Below are 14,333 nucleotides of genomic sequence, written 5' to 3' on the forward strand. Positions count from 1 at the left end.
GCCTGGACATCAGGTGGCTTTTTTTAAACTTTTTTCTCAATTGCTGTGGAGTGGGCAACTTGTTCTTGTTCATCAGCCATACTCACCCGCTGCCCCAGTACCTTCCTGTCAAACCATGACCCATTAAACTACGTATCAGAGAGGACATGAAAAGTAAACATTATATTACACAAAGCCCCTATGGAAAAACCTTGAACTCATGCAGAAAGAGAGATCCCTGGTGGGAATAGACTGGTATATAAACTACCTCCATGCTTTGGGAGAAAGGGTCCTTCGGATCACACAGTGATGAAGATATTCTGTGGTTGCCACGGAAGCAGCGCTGGCTTATGTTTTGGGGGACTGGAAATGTCTGACGAATAATTGTTAACCTTCCAATTGACCTTCTCACCAGCTCCTGCACATCCACATCATTTATTTCCTGCAAAATAAGGCAAGGGAGAAAATATGCATAAAGTATAAATACAGAAATATTATAATTGAATTATAAACAAAAAATAAACTGAAAGGACCAAGAGGCCTGTGATTGCTATGCAGCTATTGTCGAGCTCTGCCATAGCCTCAGAAAGAACTCGTGCATGCTTATGAAAACAACTGACATACTGCCCTTACAACAATTACAAAAGTTTAAAAGGTACTGTGCCCAAACCTCACAGAATCTTTGTAGATGTAACTGGGTTTAGTTGTTTCATTTTGGGTTTTCTCTCCTTCTCTTTTTACCTTTGATGTTTTACTTAAAGTTGTTTCACAGCATCCTTGGCAGATAAAGTGTAAATCAGTAGGAAGTCATACCATGATGTATTTCTAAGTGTAGTATTAGGAGCTGTGAAGGTACATACAACTATTCAGGCCTTAAATGTTAATATCCTGGAAACAGAAAACCAAGAACCTATAAACACTGTGCAAATTAGCAAACATCATTTACAAAAGTGCAAAAAACCACCCTATGCATTAGAGCATTCTAGGTATATGCTTGTTTATAGCAAGACCCATTTTAAACCAACTTTTTACTCCATGGGGTACCTATTAAGGCTTACAGCTGAACACTCAGCTCCATGGACACACACTTTAAAGAAAAAAAAAACAAAAAACACACCACCTAAGTAAATACATCAATACATGAAATGTTAAGCTTAAATATTAACTTTAAGGCATGTTAGAAAAAATAGAAAAACAGTTCTTTACATAGTATAAATTCCTGCAGTTTGGGAACATGGTGTTTAACACTATTGAATGATGAAGCCCCCAGGGAACACAGAGCAGAGGAGCACATGCTCACAAGCAACAGCAACTGACTCCACATTCGTAAAAGATCATGAACTTTAGTTAAACACAGGTTTTTCCTGATGACTCAAATAAGGTCAAGCTGGTGTCTTTCAAGGCAATTCTGTGTCTGTGTTTTTCTCTAAAGCAGAAGAAATAATTTACATAATTGATCATTTTTTTTACTAGAATCTGTTAATCATGCTGAATGTCCATAATCTGTCTGAATTACAGAAGCTGATGTCCCAAACTTTCCAGACATTTAAATCTGTGAGTACCCCCACAGTAAAGGAGGTGCTTGAGGAGCTCCTATTAGCAGTCTGCATTTAACATACCCTGGCATATAGCCACAGCTTATCGAATATTTCTGATTCTTACTTGTGTATTTTCCCTTTTTTTTTTTTTTTCATTTTTTAAAGGATACAGCACATCTGCACTGTTGTACCAGTAACTAATGCCATCATATTTTTTTTTTTTTTTGCCTCTAGCTTCCTGATCTATACCCATAATCATGAACTTAAGAGAAACCAGGAGACAGACTTGAACTACAGAATCTTATTTGTGAAAAGGAAGCACAGCTTTTTGAAAAAGCAGCTCTTTAAATGTTGAGGCAACTATTCGAGTGATTTTTGGCTTTTTTTTGAGCTTCAGTTAAGATTAATTATTTTGAAGCAACTTCTTCAGACATACTGGTGTTTGTTTTTTTCCTTTAAATTTTGGAAGAAAAATACACAAGATGCAACTTTTAACTACAGCAAAAGTACTTTATTCTTCTTCACAGATTGTCATAGTTTCTGAATTCATCTGTTATTAATGTTCTTATGAAATATAGATTTTTTTTTCTGCAAACAAAAATAACACATGGAATCATCTATGTCCAGTGTAATATCTTGCATTTCTGGTCAATTAATTCTTTATGTACCACAGAAAATGGTTTATCTCAGCTTAAGATGCCATCTTTTCATTTAGTCTGTATCATTTCGCTAGCTGGACGGTAAAAAAGAAATAAATGCTGTTTTAGTAAAATGCATGTAAGTTTTTTAATAATACTTTCAATATAATCAGAAAGGAAAGCTCCAGAAGCTTCTTATGTTGATTTAAAACTATATCCTTTCTCAGGGGATTTAAAAAAAGTTTGCCTGGTTTCATTATACACAGTGCCCAAAATGTAGCAGCAATACTATTACACCCTTCCTAATAATGTAATTTTGATACCTGCATGGCCATGTTGTATTGTTAAATAATACCTCAGAAGAGATTTTGACTTTCAGCTGCTCAAATATTTATCTTTTCTTCCTCAAAAATGTGTTTATTTTTTATGTATTCGGCATTTTTTTTGGTGCATTTTAATTAATGTGTTATCATTTTAACCATTAGGTTACCACTTCATATTTTTATGTATCACCTGTGAACTAATAACTAATAAAATCCAAACACCAAAGAGATTTTTGTATGGTTGCCATGCAGTTATATACATCAGTAGATTAATGACAGCTATTATTTTAAATGCTGTGAATTCCACTGATTATATCATAAATTCAGATTTTAGGGTAACAACAAAGCAACACTACTCAAATTCAACTTTAGTAATTTGCTATATAGCTCTTTGTAATTTTTTTTAATACTTGGCATTGACTGAGTGACAAGTCTTTTATATAATGACTCTCCAATATCATCTCTCATTCTGGAATTTTGGATCTGACTTAAGAAAACTATATAAAGCAACTATTGTATGAGAGGAAACAATTTTCATTTGCACTTCAAAGAAGGATACAGTATAATGATACAAGGATGGCAGATGATCTGTTATACAAGCACCAAATGTAAAAAAAAATTTTACAAAATTGGCCAAGTTGAACTGAGTTGACACCTGTATAAATACAGGCTAGGTTATATGGGGGTTTCTTTGAAAAATCAGAAATTCAATATATAGTTCCAAACCTTTCTTTTGTTGGTGTGAACTTGAAATAAAGGGGAGGTTGTCCTATTTCAAATGGAACAAGGATAAACTTAGATGTATAATTTCATCTGAGTTGGCAAATAAATCAGGAAAGAAATGTTATTTTAAATTAATAGCTCTTCACAGATGAATTAGGAAAAGTGAACTGATAGAGGGTCACCTTGACATTATCAGCCAGAGACTCCAGTGGGAAGAAAGACTATATACTGGACACCTTATGTGCACTGCTGTTCAGCTTTGTCTTGTTATTTCAAGAGAAGCAGCCTAGGCAGAGACTTCCTATGCATCATAAAGCAACTGCACCAGTGCTGAGAGACATGGAGGGAAAGAATTTATTCGCATGCTCCTATAACAAGCACCAAAGGCAGCAATATCTTTTCTTATGGAAACACCTCAACTTTGGCCCAAGATGATGATTCCAGTATTTATCATATACTGGACATCCTTTATTTTCCTGTGCATGCCGTGTCTTCATGACATCCTTCAGGACAACTTGGAAAGTGTTTCTTCCTCCCCCAAAAGCCAGTAGCAGTAAGGAGCAGAGTGGGAAAGGGTGGCCACTGCAGACCCCCTTGAGGCCTCTGGGCTGCCAATGCCCATGCCATAGCATACTTGTGCTATGCCCTTCCAGAATTTCTCAGCACTCTTCAAAAGAGGAATAGTTGATGGAAAGATGTAACTAAAGGTGGCTCCAAAACAAATGAACTGAGATCCTGAACTGCATAATCATTTGCTCCATTATACTTGCCTTAGGTTTCTCAGGTTTTGGGGAGGATGGTGAAAAAGAGAAAACCGATAGGACAAGGAGAAATCAATTTTTAGCTTTCACAGAGAAAAAAATTCGAGTTTGGAGAAAGCAGGGCTAAGTCTGTCTGTTCAGTGGCTCTCATCTGTCTAAGAAAAAAGAGCTGGCAGCTTGGTTGCTGACCTGTACCAAAGCGGGTGGTATTTCACACCTGACCTGCCATCATCATTGGAAAATGTAAGGGTTCAAATAAATCTCTAATACTATTATTAATCAACTATCCATATTAAAATGTAGAATTATGTGAACTCCTGGAAATGAGCTGTGATTTTAGGACCTGATCTAACTGCTCAAGCTTCAAACATAATTATGCTCTATGCTCTTCTTCATGGCGTTGGGCTGAAATGCAGTGGAAGAAGATGAACGCATCGGCCAAGGACCAGCACTCTCCTAGGAAAAGCATGTGTTTATCTGAAAGCAGCCTTTGAATGGAATCTTCTCATAAACTGTTCTTTAAAAGATTTTGTGGGTTTTGGGTTTTTGTGTTTTTTTTTGTGTGGTTTTTTTTTTTTTTTTTTTTTTCATTCTTTCCTCAAAGATGGAGTTTTTCTAGACTCTGATGATCTGGTAGTTAGAAAACTTTTATTAACTTTTGCCCTCAGTTTATTTATGGGAAATTTGAACTCATTTGTTCTTGTGCCAACCTTGCTCTCTAGCCCTTGACAATGATGCATTTATCCACACTCTGTATGTGTTTATAAACAGAGAGCATATCTTCTGTCAGTCTGTTTTGATAGGCTAATCAAGCCAACCTTTTCAGTCTCTTCTAAGACAAATCAGCTTTTCTGTGCACCTGTTCCACGCCAATTTTAATAGAGCTGGTCATAATTTTATGTATTAATGCAGATGAAATCTAACTAATTATTTGTACAGTAGCATTAATATTTTCACCTCCTGTATGGTAACTGTAGGCAGTGGAAAGTGTTTTGGGCTGTCCTTGAGTAAACAACAGTAATAGTGAACTGGTGGCAGCCTTGGGTATAGCAAGACACACCTGAATGTTTAACAGGAAAATGCTTGAGAGAGTCGTGGATTTTAAATAAGAAAAGGGTATTTCTTTCATTTAAAAAGAGCAAAAGAAAGAGAAGTAATGAAAATAATACAAATGCCATTTCTTCAGTTCCACTAAATAAAATCTAAGCTTACTGTACACTTGTGATTTAAAAGTCATAGAAGAAACATAATTTTACTCTCCTGGGCTTTTAGAGGTTGTATTTACTATTGCACAGGGGAAAAGAAGCAAGCAGAGACATACAGACAGATGGAGAGAGAATGTGAGAAATCCATTTGTATGTTTTGTTAAGGCATATTTAACTATGACTACATCCAAATCTATGACTCCTGCAAATTTTAAATAAAGAATTGTACCATCTGTTTTAAGGCCCTGAAGAAAGAGGAACATTTATTTGGAGACTGTTTCCTCAGCTGACTGAACTGATCACAAGAGATTTGTATTATTTGCAAAGGACTAATATGATGTATTATGCTTTAGCAAATTATGAATCCTTTCATTTTAAGTCAACGGCCCTCCTCCCATACGTGCATTTCCATTATGATACAGTTTTTAAGCAAATTTGTTGTATTACATAAAATAGCAAGTAATGGGACAATAAAAATTAAGGAACTCTTTCCAGGCATTATAACATTTAAAGCAAGCAATTAAAATAACAGATGTTACCTCACAAAGCCTAAGCAGACTCCTGATCACAAAACTGAAGGTGGTATTTCCTTTTGTATGACTATACTTGGTGTGTTGTAAGCCCTTGGCACAGTGATGGAAAAGGAAAGACAATTCCAGCTTATTTTGGTATCTCAATGCAAGGAATAATGCAAGGAAATATATGGATTTTGCAAACCAATGCATTTTCACTGTACTAGATCACCATAGAATTTCAAATTAGAAGGCCAGAGGAGCAACATTACAGTTACTTAGTTGGCAGTCTGATTTAGCCAATACATGCACACAAACACAGATGTCCAAGTTGTCTTAAGATGTCATAAAAGATTCATATAAGCAACAAAACAGATAGAGCTCTGAGATAATTTCAGAGTTATATGGAATTACTGTGGTCATCAACAGCCAATGAACAACCATATCAAATGGACTTGAATGTGGAAATAGCTAATTTACACACCACACAGTAAGGGCCCCATAAATCACTGCATTTCCAAATCTTACACTGCTGAAGTGGAGGCACTGCAATCTCATTACTGCACTGGTAAAATGTTGCAATAAGCAAGTAATGTTATGCAACGTTCATCAGGAAATATTTAAATTTATGTTGTAATTTCATCATAGTGATAAGGAAAAATAGGACAAAACATGATTCTTTCCATATCACTATCTACAAATCCTATTTATTGTTACTCTGATTTTTGTGTCCACAAAATAGAGATTATTAGCATTTTGAAACAAATAGAGCTTGAAAGGAAATTTCTTGAGTGGGAATATGGATTTATGTCCAGAAGGAGATTTAGCTCAGATGGCATTAAACATGTTCACCTTCTTTAAAACCGACAGCAGGAATGACTGAACAAGACACAGAGATTTTAATGGCTGTGGTTTGCAGCACAGTTTGTTAGAATGAACTTAATCGTGGCTTTCCCCATTTCGTGTATAAGAAGGGATAACGTACGTTTCTCTGTGTATATCATTCAGTTCTCCTAGCTGTTGGGACCACCGAGCACAGAGAAAGTTCTGGAGTGGAGAAGGCAGTTGAGTGGTAAACACTTCTATCAGTCTGCCATTTAATCTGCTGCAACATGCAAATAACAATGCTCAGGAAACATTTTTTTTCCCACTGAGACACTAGTTTTTGAATAAAAAGCAAAGAGAAAGCATGAACACTAGGAATGGATCTTTGGCTTTATTTTGCTTTTTAAGGGTGGAGGAGCTGGCACAGCTAAAAGCAAGGACCTTCCTTTGAACTTTCCAGTTCAAATAAGATTTAAAATGAAAAAACAGTGGCAATATCTTTAACTTGAAGAGCAAGCCAGTATCTGGGACCTGCTTAAGAAACTGGTGTCTAATCTATTAATATAGCGGTTAATGATGGACTGCTTTAGATTTAGTTAATGATTTTTAAAAAATAGTAAGTGTTAAACCTGAACAATAGAGATGATTTCAAGATTCCACTTGCTACAAGTAAATTCTAGTTTAATCTGACAGGAACAAGAAAACAGGTATGTTGTCCGCATGACCATCTGTATCTTAAAACTGGGTTCTCAACCAGCTCCATTCAGTGCTGGAAAACACACACATTGCTGGTCAGGAGCAATGCAGCACCCAGACCAATAATTTCTGCTAGACCTGCATTGTCCTCACAGCACTTTCTGAGGCATTTTTTTCTCTGGGGAAAACTGACTAAAAATCCATTGGTTTAGACTAGTAGGCCATAGTACAATCCCACTGCAACAATGTTAGAACTTACTATAACCTTGAAAAAACAATGCTTTGGATTAAATTATCTCACAGTTAGCACACTGTACTAATGAAAATCTTGTAAATTAAGTATGAAAACAGAAGTGCGCAGTAAATCCAGAGAGCAGACCTGGAATTTACACACAATGTCTCCAAGCAATCTTTTATGCTGAGAATATACAGTACTTGCACGATCTACATGTCAGGGGAGAGTTACCTCCTCAGTGAATTCAGCTGTTCTGGACCTAAATCGTTTTCCATAAAACAAAAGATAAATCTGAATGTTGTCAAATCTACAAACAAGTGCATTGTTCAATGTTTTATATGCAAAGCCACTACACATATTGACTTGTCATGTTTTAGCTGACAAGTGTTCATGGAAGAACTTATTTCAGTTTTAAAATAGGATCTCAGTTTAACTTCCTTTCTTTTTCCCTTTCATGAACATTCACATATGACCTGATCCAGAAGTCCACCAAAAAGCCTCTCAACAATATCAAAAGGTTTGTGTATCAACCATTATTGAATTCTAGGGAAGGGAAAGATGGGATTTTACTATCAAGAAAATTAAAATATAAACAAAACACAAGCACTCCACTAAGAATGATCACATATGAAAAAGACCTTAAAAAGATCCTTTAAAAGCAGTCAGTTCAAGTCAAATATGAAATCTCAAGATACTCAGAAGGAAAGGTTTTTTTTCATTCTTCTGCTTAAAATAGGCAAGATAAACCAGCGAAGTCTAAGAACTTGTAATTCTATTTTTATTAAGCAACATCCACTCCCCCCAGCATGCCTGAACTTTGTTGTTGCTACTGCTTCCTGTTGCCAAAGTCAAGATCAACATGAATACGGCCAGTAAGCCTGAAAACAGGATTCATAGTAAACAACGATGTTCACTTGACAGTTACCTCATTTATAATGATCCAGTGACAGTCAAAAGCAACCAAATTAGTCTCCACGACCTGAAATAGAGAACAAACCAGCTATCAGTCAGCTTGCTTATGAAAGCCAGAAAAAAAATTTAAAGGGATGCTCTCTGCAAATGACAAAAGCCGAAGCACGTGCTCTCCAAGACCTTTGTTATTCAACCGAGGATAGAGAACCTTTAGCAAAATTCTGCAGAAGCATTTGTATTATTGTTTGACTTGCTAATCAAACTTGGAAAATACATTTCATTGCCAGCATCACAGTCAAGGATAAGTTTCAGTTGACTGAGGAGAAAATGAAATAATTTCAGCCTTAATATTGTGTATTGAGAGAGAGCAACAGAGAAGAAGGCAGAAAATGAATATCAAGTAACTCTTGTCAGATTTCTGTAGCTCCTGCCTCTAAGGCCTTTCCAGTGTACGCTTACTTTGGTGAATTCAAAAAAAGAAAACAAGACCAAACCAAAAATCTCCCACCACAAATACCAGGGTTCATAGAAATGCAAAGAACGGGGAGGAAAGGGTACTCTTGAGAAAAAGGGTTGTCACAGGGATGATAGATGATAGTCTGTCCAAGGCTTCATGGACAGAGGGCCTCTAATCGTCCGCCCACGCATCTCCTTTCCTTTGCTGAAAATTTTTCCAGGAGTTGCCTCTATACTGGACTGAAAATGTACTTTCTAACTGATCTTTAACTCAGCCCTATTCTTTCCTTCCTTGAATCCACTACACTTTTTGTTGTGGGTCATATTTGATTCATTGTTGCAGTGGAAATAAAGAGGGGAAAAAAATACGTTTGATCTGCTTTCATTAGCTAGGAAAGACATCTTCGACAGGAGGGAGGCCAGGAACAAAGTATAAAAAAGGCTGGACACCTTTACATTTTTTTCTAATTGAAATTAAATTAGCATTGACACAAATAGTTTTAAAACCAAATCAATCCCATTTTATTTGTATAACCACCATGCTCATCTTCATTCACAATTCAAAACTGCTGCATACTTAAAACTGCATTGAATCCCATAATAATAATAATAATAATAATAATAAAATAATCAAAGACAGACATAAACGGAAACAAGGCTTGGAACTTAAAATGTTTTAATTTTAAAATAGATGACTAGTGCTGAGCTGTTACTACTTGGACCATTGCACAGCGGTCGTGTTTGGCTTTTAACGATGACCAACACAAAGAGCAGCTACCAAGGATGGCTGCAATTTATATTGGGCCATGTCCAAAGGAGAACAATTTAAGTGGCCACAAATCTTAAACAGCAGCAAAAGACCGCCTACTGATAACCTTCATTATTAATTCAAAGGCCATTAGAATTGAGATCACTGCTTATTTAGTAAAATGATAGGCAAGATTGGAAATTCTGATCTGGAGATACTGCGAAAAAAGGAAAGAGCAACAGCATATGAATGGACTTCTTATTTGAAACTCTCACATCACCAGTGAAAAAGAAATGAGGGGAAATCAATGCCATAGCTGATAATGTGCTCCTGGAAAAATTCAATATTATTAGCAGTAGGAATCAGGGTCCTCACTTTATACAAAATTTAGACTCATTTCTCTCTGTCGTGACAATGTTTTGTTATGTTGCTTTGACATTCTTTTGCATTCTCCACAGTAGTGTCCACACAGCACATGTACAGGAACAGGATAGAAACTGAATAGCTAAGTGATGGAAAGCATCACAGCAGACCCAGGGATAAAGGATACTTGAAGTGGAGCATGGGTGTTCTAATCACATCTCTCGTATCAAACCAGTTGAAAGACAAACACATCCAGGAACAGAAAAAAGTTAAAAATCAACAGAATAGTAACCAAGCTCTCAAGGGAGCATTTGCTTCTTATATAAAGTTCCCAAGCACAGAAAGTGTTTCACATTTACAACATAAGCAATGCCATTTAAATTTTCTATAAGACAAAACAAATCACCACCTTACTGAAGCAGAAACAATTCTGCTAGTCAATCTACATATATTTCTGCTGCTGAAAGCAAGCAGAATAAAAACCAAAAATAATTTAAAAAAAAAAAAGCAGCAGCACATCTGACATTTTCTGGTTTCTTGTCAAGTTCCTGGCAACCTTGTCTGTCCTAACTTCTGTAAAGACTCCCTAAAAATCAAGGCTCCCAGAGGTGTTAGGGGAATGACAAAGACAATAATGTTCCACAAAGGGCTCATAAGCTCTTTCTCTGTTTCAAAATGTCAGTCAACCGAAACTTCAGAATGAAGGAATCCACAAAATGAAAATTCACATTTTCTGTTTGGTTTTTAGTAACACAGTAAAAGCAGAGTTGATTTCTTCCTTGCGCCTGAAGTTTCGGCTGATCAGATTTCAACGCACTTTATCTTCTATTAAAACTTTGGTTTCAGTTCATGTAGTTTCTTTATAAATACTTGGTTCTTTGTATCTATTTTGCCCAGGCTCTCAAATTTCGATTGGACAAGGCTTTTTCAGCACAGTATGGTTGGTTCTAAATGTCACTGTCTTTATTAGGTACAGCAGACAGACCACTTAAGCCAGACTCTGAAAGAGGCTTCCTGGTCTCAGAAGTCACTCTTATTATTTCAAACAGCTCAGGCTACCTGTGACAGATTTATTCACAACTTGAACATAATAAGATGAAATTAATCAATTTTTTACTTACAGTCGAACCTCCTCAACAGAAAGATCATGTTTTATCAATTGAAGTTTATGCATTCATGAATCTACATATTAAAGCCATTTTCAAAAAGCTTATGTCAAATTGAGTTGAACTTGTAACGTACTCAGAGACACTTAAACTAATATATGCTAAATTTAAATGGGCTACAAATAGCCTCTGATCTAAGAATTCATTTTCCCTTTCGGTCAGCCAGAAGCTACTTTTTGGCATTTTCCTTAGCCCATCCACCCTAAGCTTGTTCTAGTATTGACAGTGGGTGCTTAAAAAAAATTACTGATGTTGCCCTGAGAAAGTTCCTAGATTATTTTAAATTTATTATATGAAATATAGATTTACATCTAAAATGGGAATCAGCATTACTCTGGGTTTTCAAGGCCATCTTTTCATCCTTGGGTCATTCAGTCTTACCTGATGAAATCCTAGTCCCACTAATATCACTCACAAAAGAGCTCTCCATTTCTGCAAGATCAGGATATTGCACCTCAGTCCCTCACCTCTGGACACCACTTCTTCCAGTATGGCCCATGTTGTCCATTTAATTGACTTTAAGGTTGGGCAGTGCACATTCTGACTACGTCTATATGAATTGCAGGGTACTGTACTATTATCATCATCATTAATAACTTTCAAATATTTTACTATTATTGTGCTTCTTATGTTTTTCACTGTAGAAAAACACACAAGCATATCTCTTGTTTTAAAGAAAATAAATAGAATACTATGTAAACCCTCAGTTTTGATGCTTGAAGGAAAAAGTTGTTCAACCCCAAAGTTTTCTTCAAACACTAACAGTAATCATGCATAATCTCACAGTCAGAAGATTCTCTCATTCAGCAGTTACTAAGCATAAGTTTAGAAGTTTGAGATTATATTAAATCAGTTCCCAAAACCAAATAAATTAAAATATCTAAAGCCAGCAGCAATACCACCTAGATACAATTATCCACCAGTAAAACAGCCATTACTTGAACACGGCAAGCCTTTACAATCATGACACAATGTTCCACAACGCCTTTGTCTGAATTTGCTGTTTTGTGGTTTTTTTTTTTTTTTTTTTTTTTTTTTTTTTAACTTAAAAAAGCCACTGCATTTTCACTTGGAAGGTATGATAAAAATTAAGATTGAAGTAAAAAACCCAAAAAAATCAAAAGAGCATGGCTGGTTCTGCTTACAATTGAACACAACTTAAAAGCACATGTAACATAGCTTCAATAGAAGTATGTAATGCAATTGCGTAAAAGTTTCTATGACTAGTACATTCAGAAAGTCAAAACAAGTATTTGTGTGTGTATACATATAAGACATATTATCATGTGAGTAATGATCTTTTTCTGTTTGAAATTCACATCTGCATGCATGTCAAGTGAGCTGGCATGAACTTGTGTTCTGTGCCCGGGAATAATGAAAGTAAAACATAATGCTTGCAAAGGCATAAGGGCAGTAATGAAAAAGAAATCTGATAGCTGTATACTAGAAGCATTAAAAGAATTTGATGGGGGTGTGCAGGAGGTAGGGGCTTCAAGACTCCAAGCATTTGAATACAATGCAAGGTGCAATGGCTCTGTGACGGAAGCAGTGCTTGTGTGCACTCCTGAAAGGCAAGGGACAGATTTGAAATTTCCATACAAGGCAGGTGAACATATTGTTTATGCAGCTCACCTCTTAAGCTAAAACTGAGAAAAACTAGAGTGTGCATTCATAATGAGAGCTGAACACCAAAATCCTGCACAGCTATTAAATGGAGGAGAGTTGACCCTTTCCAAAACAAAGAAACCCATGTACATATTTGACAAATTTTCTTTTCACATTTCCTCTAGGGGAAATCATACATGAATTCAGTGGTGGGTTACTAAACACACAAAGCTATATTCAGTGCAGAAAGCTCTCTAAAGCTAAACATAGCTGCTAGCCGGGAGAGTATTGGGAGACAGTATCATATATGCCTACCCTGTTCTTAATACTCCCTCAGGTATTTGCTTAGGGCCACATTTACAGATAAAACACAGGAACAGTCTTTGGTCTGACCCAAGATGGTTGTTTTTGTGCTTTCAAATAGATTTTGCTTTCTTAACTGCAGACACTTATTAATTCTGTATCAACTGTCGTGCAGTTCAGACTTTCTATTTACTGAAAGGGTAAATATTTGCAATGCTAAAAAATCCCATTTTGTGCTGTTGAGATGGCATTTCTGCATTCCTTCACTGTGCAGGAACCTACATAAGTAGATGAACTCCAGTATGAATGGGGGAGCTGCATCCTTACAGTCTAATGCCCACAAGCAACTCCCACATTCCTGTCTCACACAACTAAATTGGTGTCAGAGAACAAGCAGAGGACAGCCAATATAGCCAACAGCTTCAGAGAATGATTTTTCTGAATTCAGCAATTTTTCATCTATAGGCTGTTAGTATTCATTTATTTTTAATGCCACATCAAATAATTCTCCAGTACTAAGAATCAAAGCAGAGTTAGCAGGCCAGTTCTGAAATAGTCTTCATGAAATTGTGGAAAAATCTGAAGAAGAAATTCACTCTATACCCACTCAACCACTGCTCAGACTGTGAGTTCACACTGGAATATTTGAAAACATTGTGTCATTAGTTGCATAAATCCTGCAGCAAAGGATACAGCCCGTCAAGTACTCGGTGCCATTCAAACTCAGTCATAGAAATCCACAGCAAAAGATACAAAAGATCATTCTTAACATCTTTGTAACTTTAGAAATGCATTCATGTCAAACTCCAGCAGTGCCCCTAATACCCCATTAAAATAAATCAAACTTCTGCTTCATGAGGAAGGTGTTCCACTTAGTCAAACAGGGATGCTATTGAACCAATGAGCAAGAACATGGACAAGGCAGAAAACAATTTTCTTTTTCTGAAGAATTCAACTACACACCAAGGGAGATTTTGCAGAGAGCAAAAAATGCTGTCAAGAAGACAAGTGATGAGCAAGGACAAACCATCTGTCACTGGCAGTAACTCCAGAACTTCTGAATCTTTAGAAGAGCCTGACAATTTATCACAACTATTTCTATCGTTCGGGCTCAAACCTTCAAATGGGCTAAATGCAAGACAATCTAAGGCAAATAAAGCAGTAGTAGTGCCAGCATGCAAGCTTTTCACATGTGCAATAATAAGCAAGAAAGTAAAATAGCTTCCCAACAAAAAGGGCATGTAATTTCATGAAAAACGACACAGAAATTTCTCTACATCCTTCTTCCTTATACATCTGGGCCCATAGATGTGGGCCAAAACTACAAGGTATAGATCAGGACCCT

At 36.3% G+C, this 14,333-nt stretch overlaps 1 protein-coding gene across 2 annotated transcripts in view; it reads right to left on the bottom strand.

Annotated features, from left to right (window-relative positions):
- The window catches only part of GRID2 (glutamate ionotropic receptor delta type subunit 2), a 731,038-nt gene that overhangs the window by 232,149 nt on the left and 484,556 nt on the right, over positions 1-14,333 (bottom strand). For both annotated transcript variants that reach the window (XR_005828679.1, XM_040599440.1), the window contains exons 5-6: positions 8,361-8,414; positions 248-421 (exon numbers count right to left, since the gene is read on the bottom strand). Coding sequence is in view for 1 of the 2 variants with exons in the window: in XM_040599440.1 (XP_040455374.1) it covers positions 248-421; positions 8,361-8,414 (228 nt within the window). In the remaining variant the exon portion in view is untranslated. The remainder of the gene's footprint in view (positions 1-247; positions 422-8,360; positions 8,415-14,333) is intronic.

The sequence above is a fragment of the Falco naumanni genome, chromosome 1 (assembly GCF_017639655.2).
Source record: "Falco naumanni isolate bFalNau1 chromosome 1, bFalNau1.pat, whole genome shotgun sequence".
Taxonomy (NCBI): Eukaryota; Metazoa; Chordata; class Aves; order Falconiformes; family Falconidae; genus Falco; species Falco naumanni.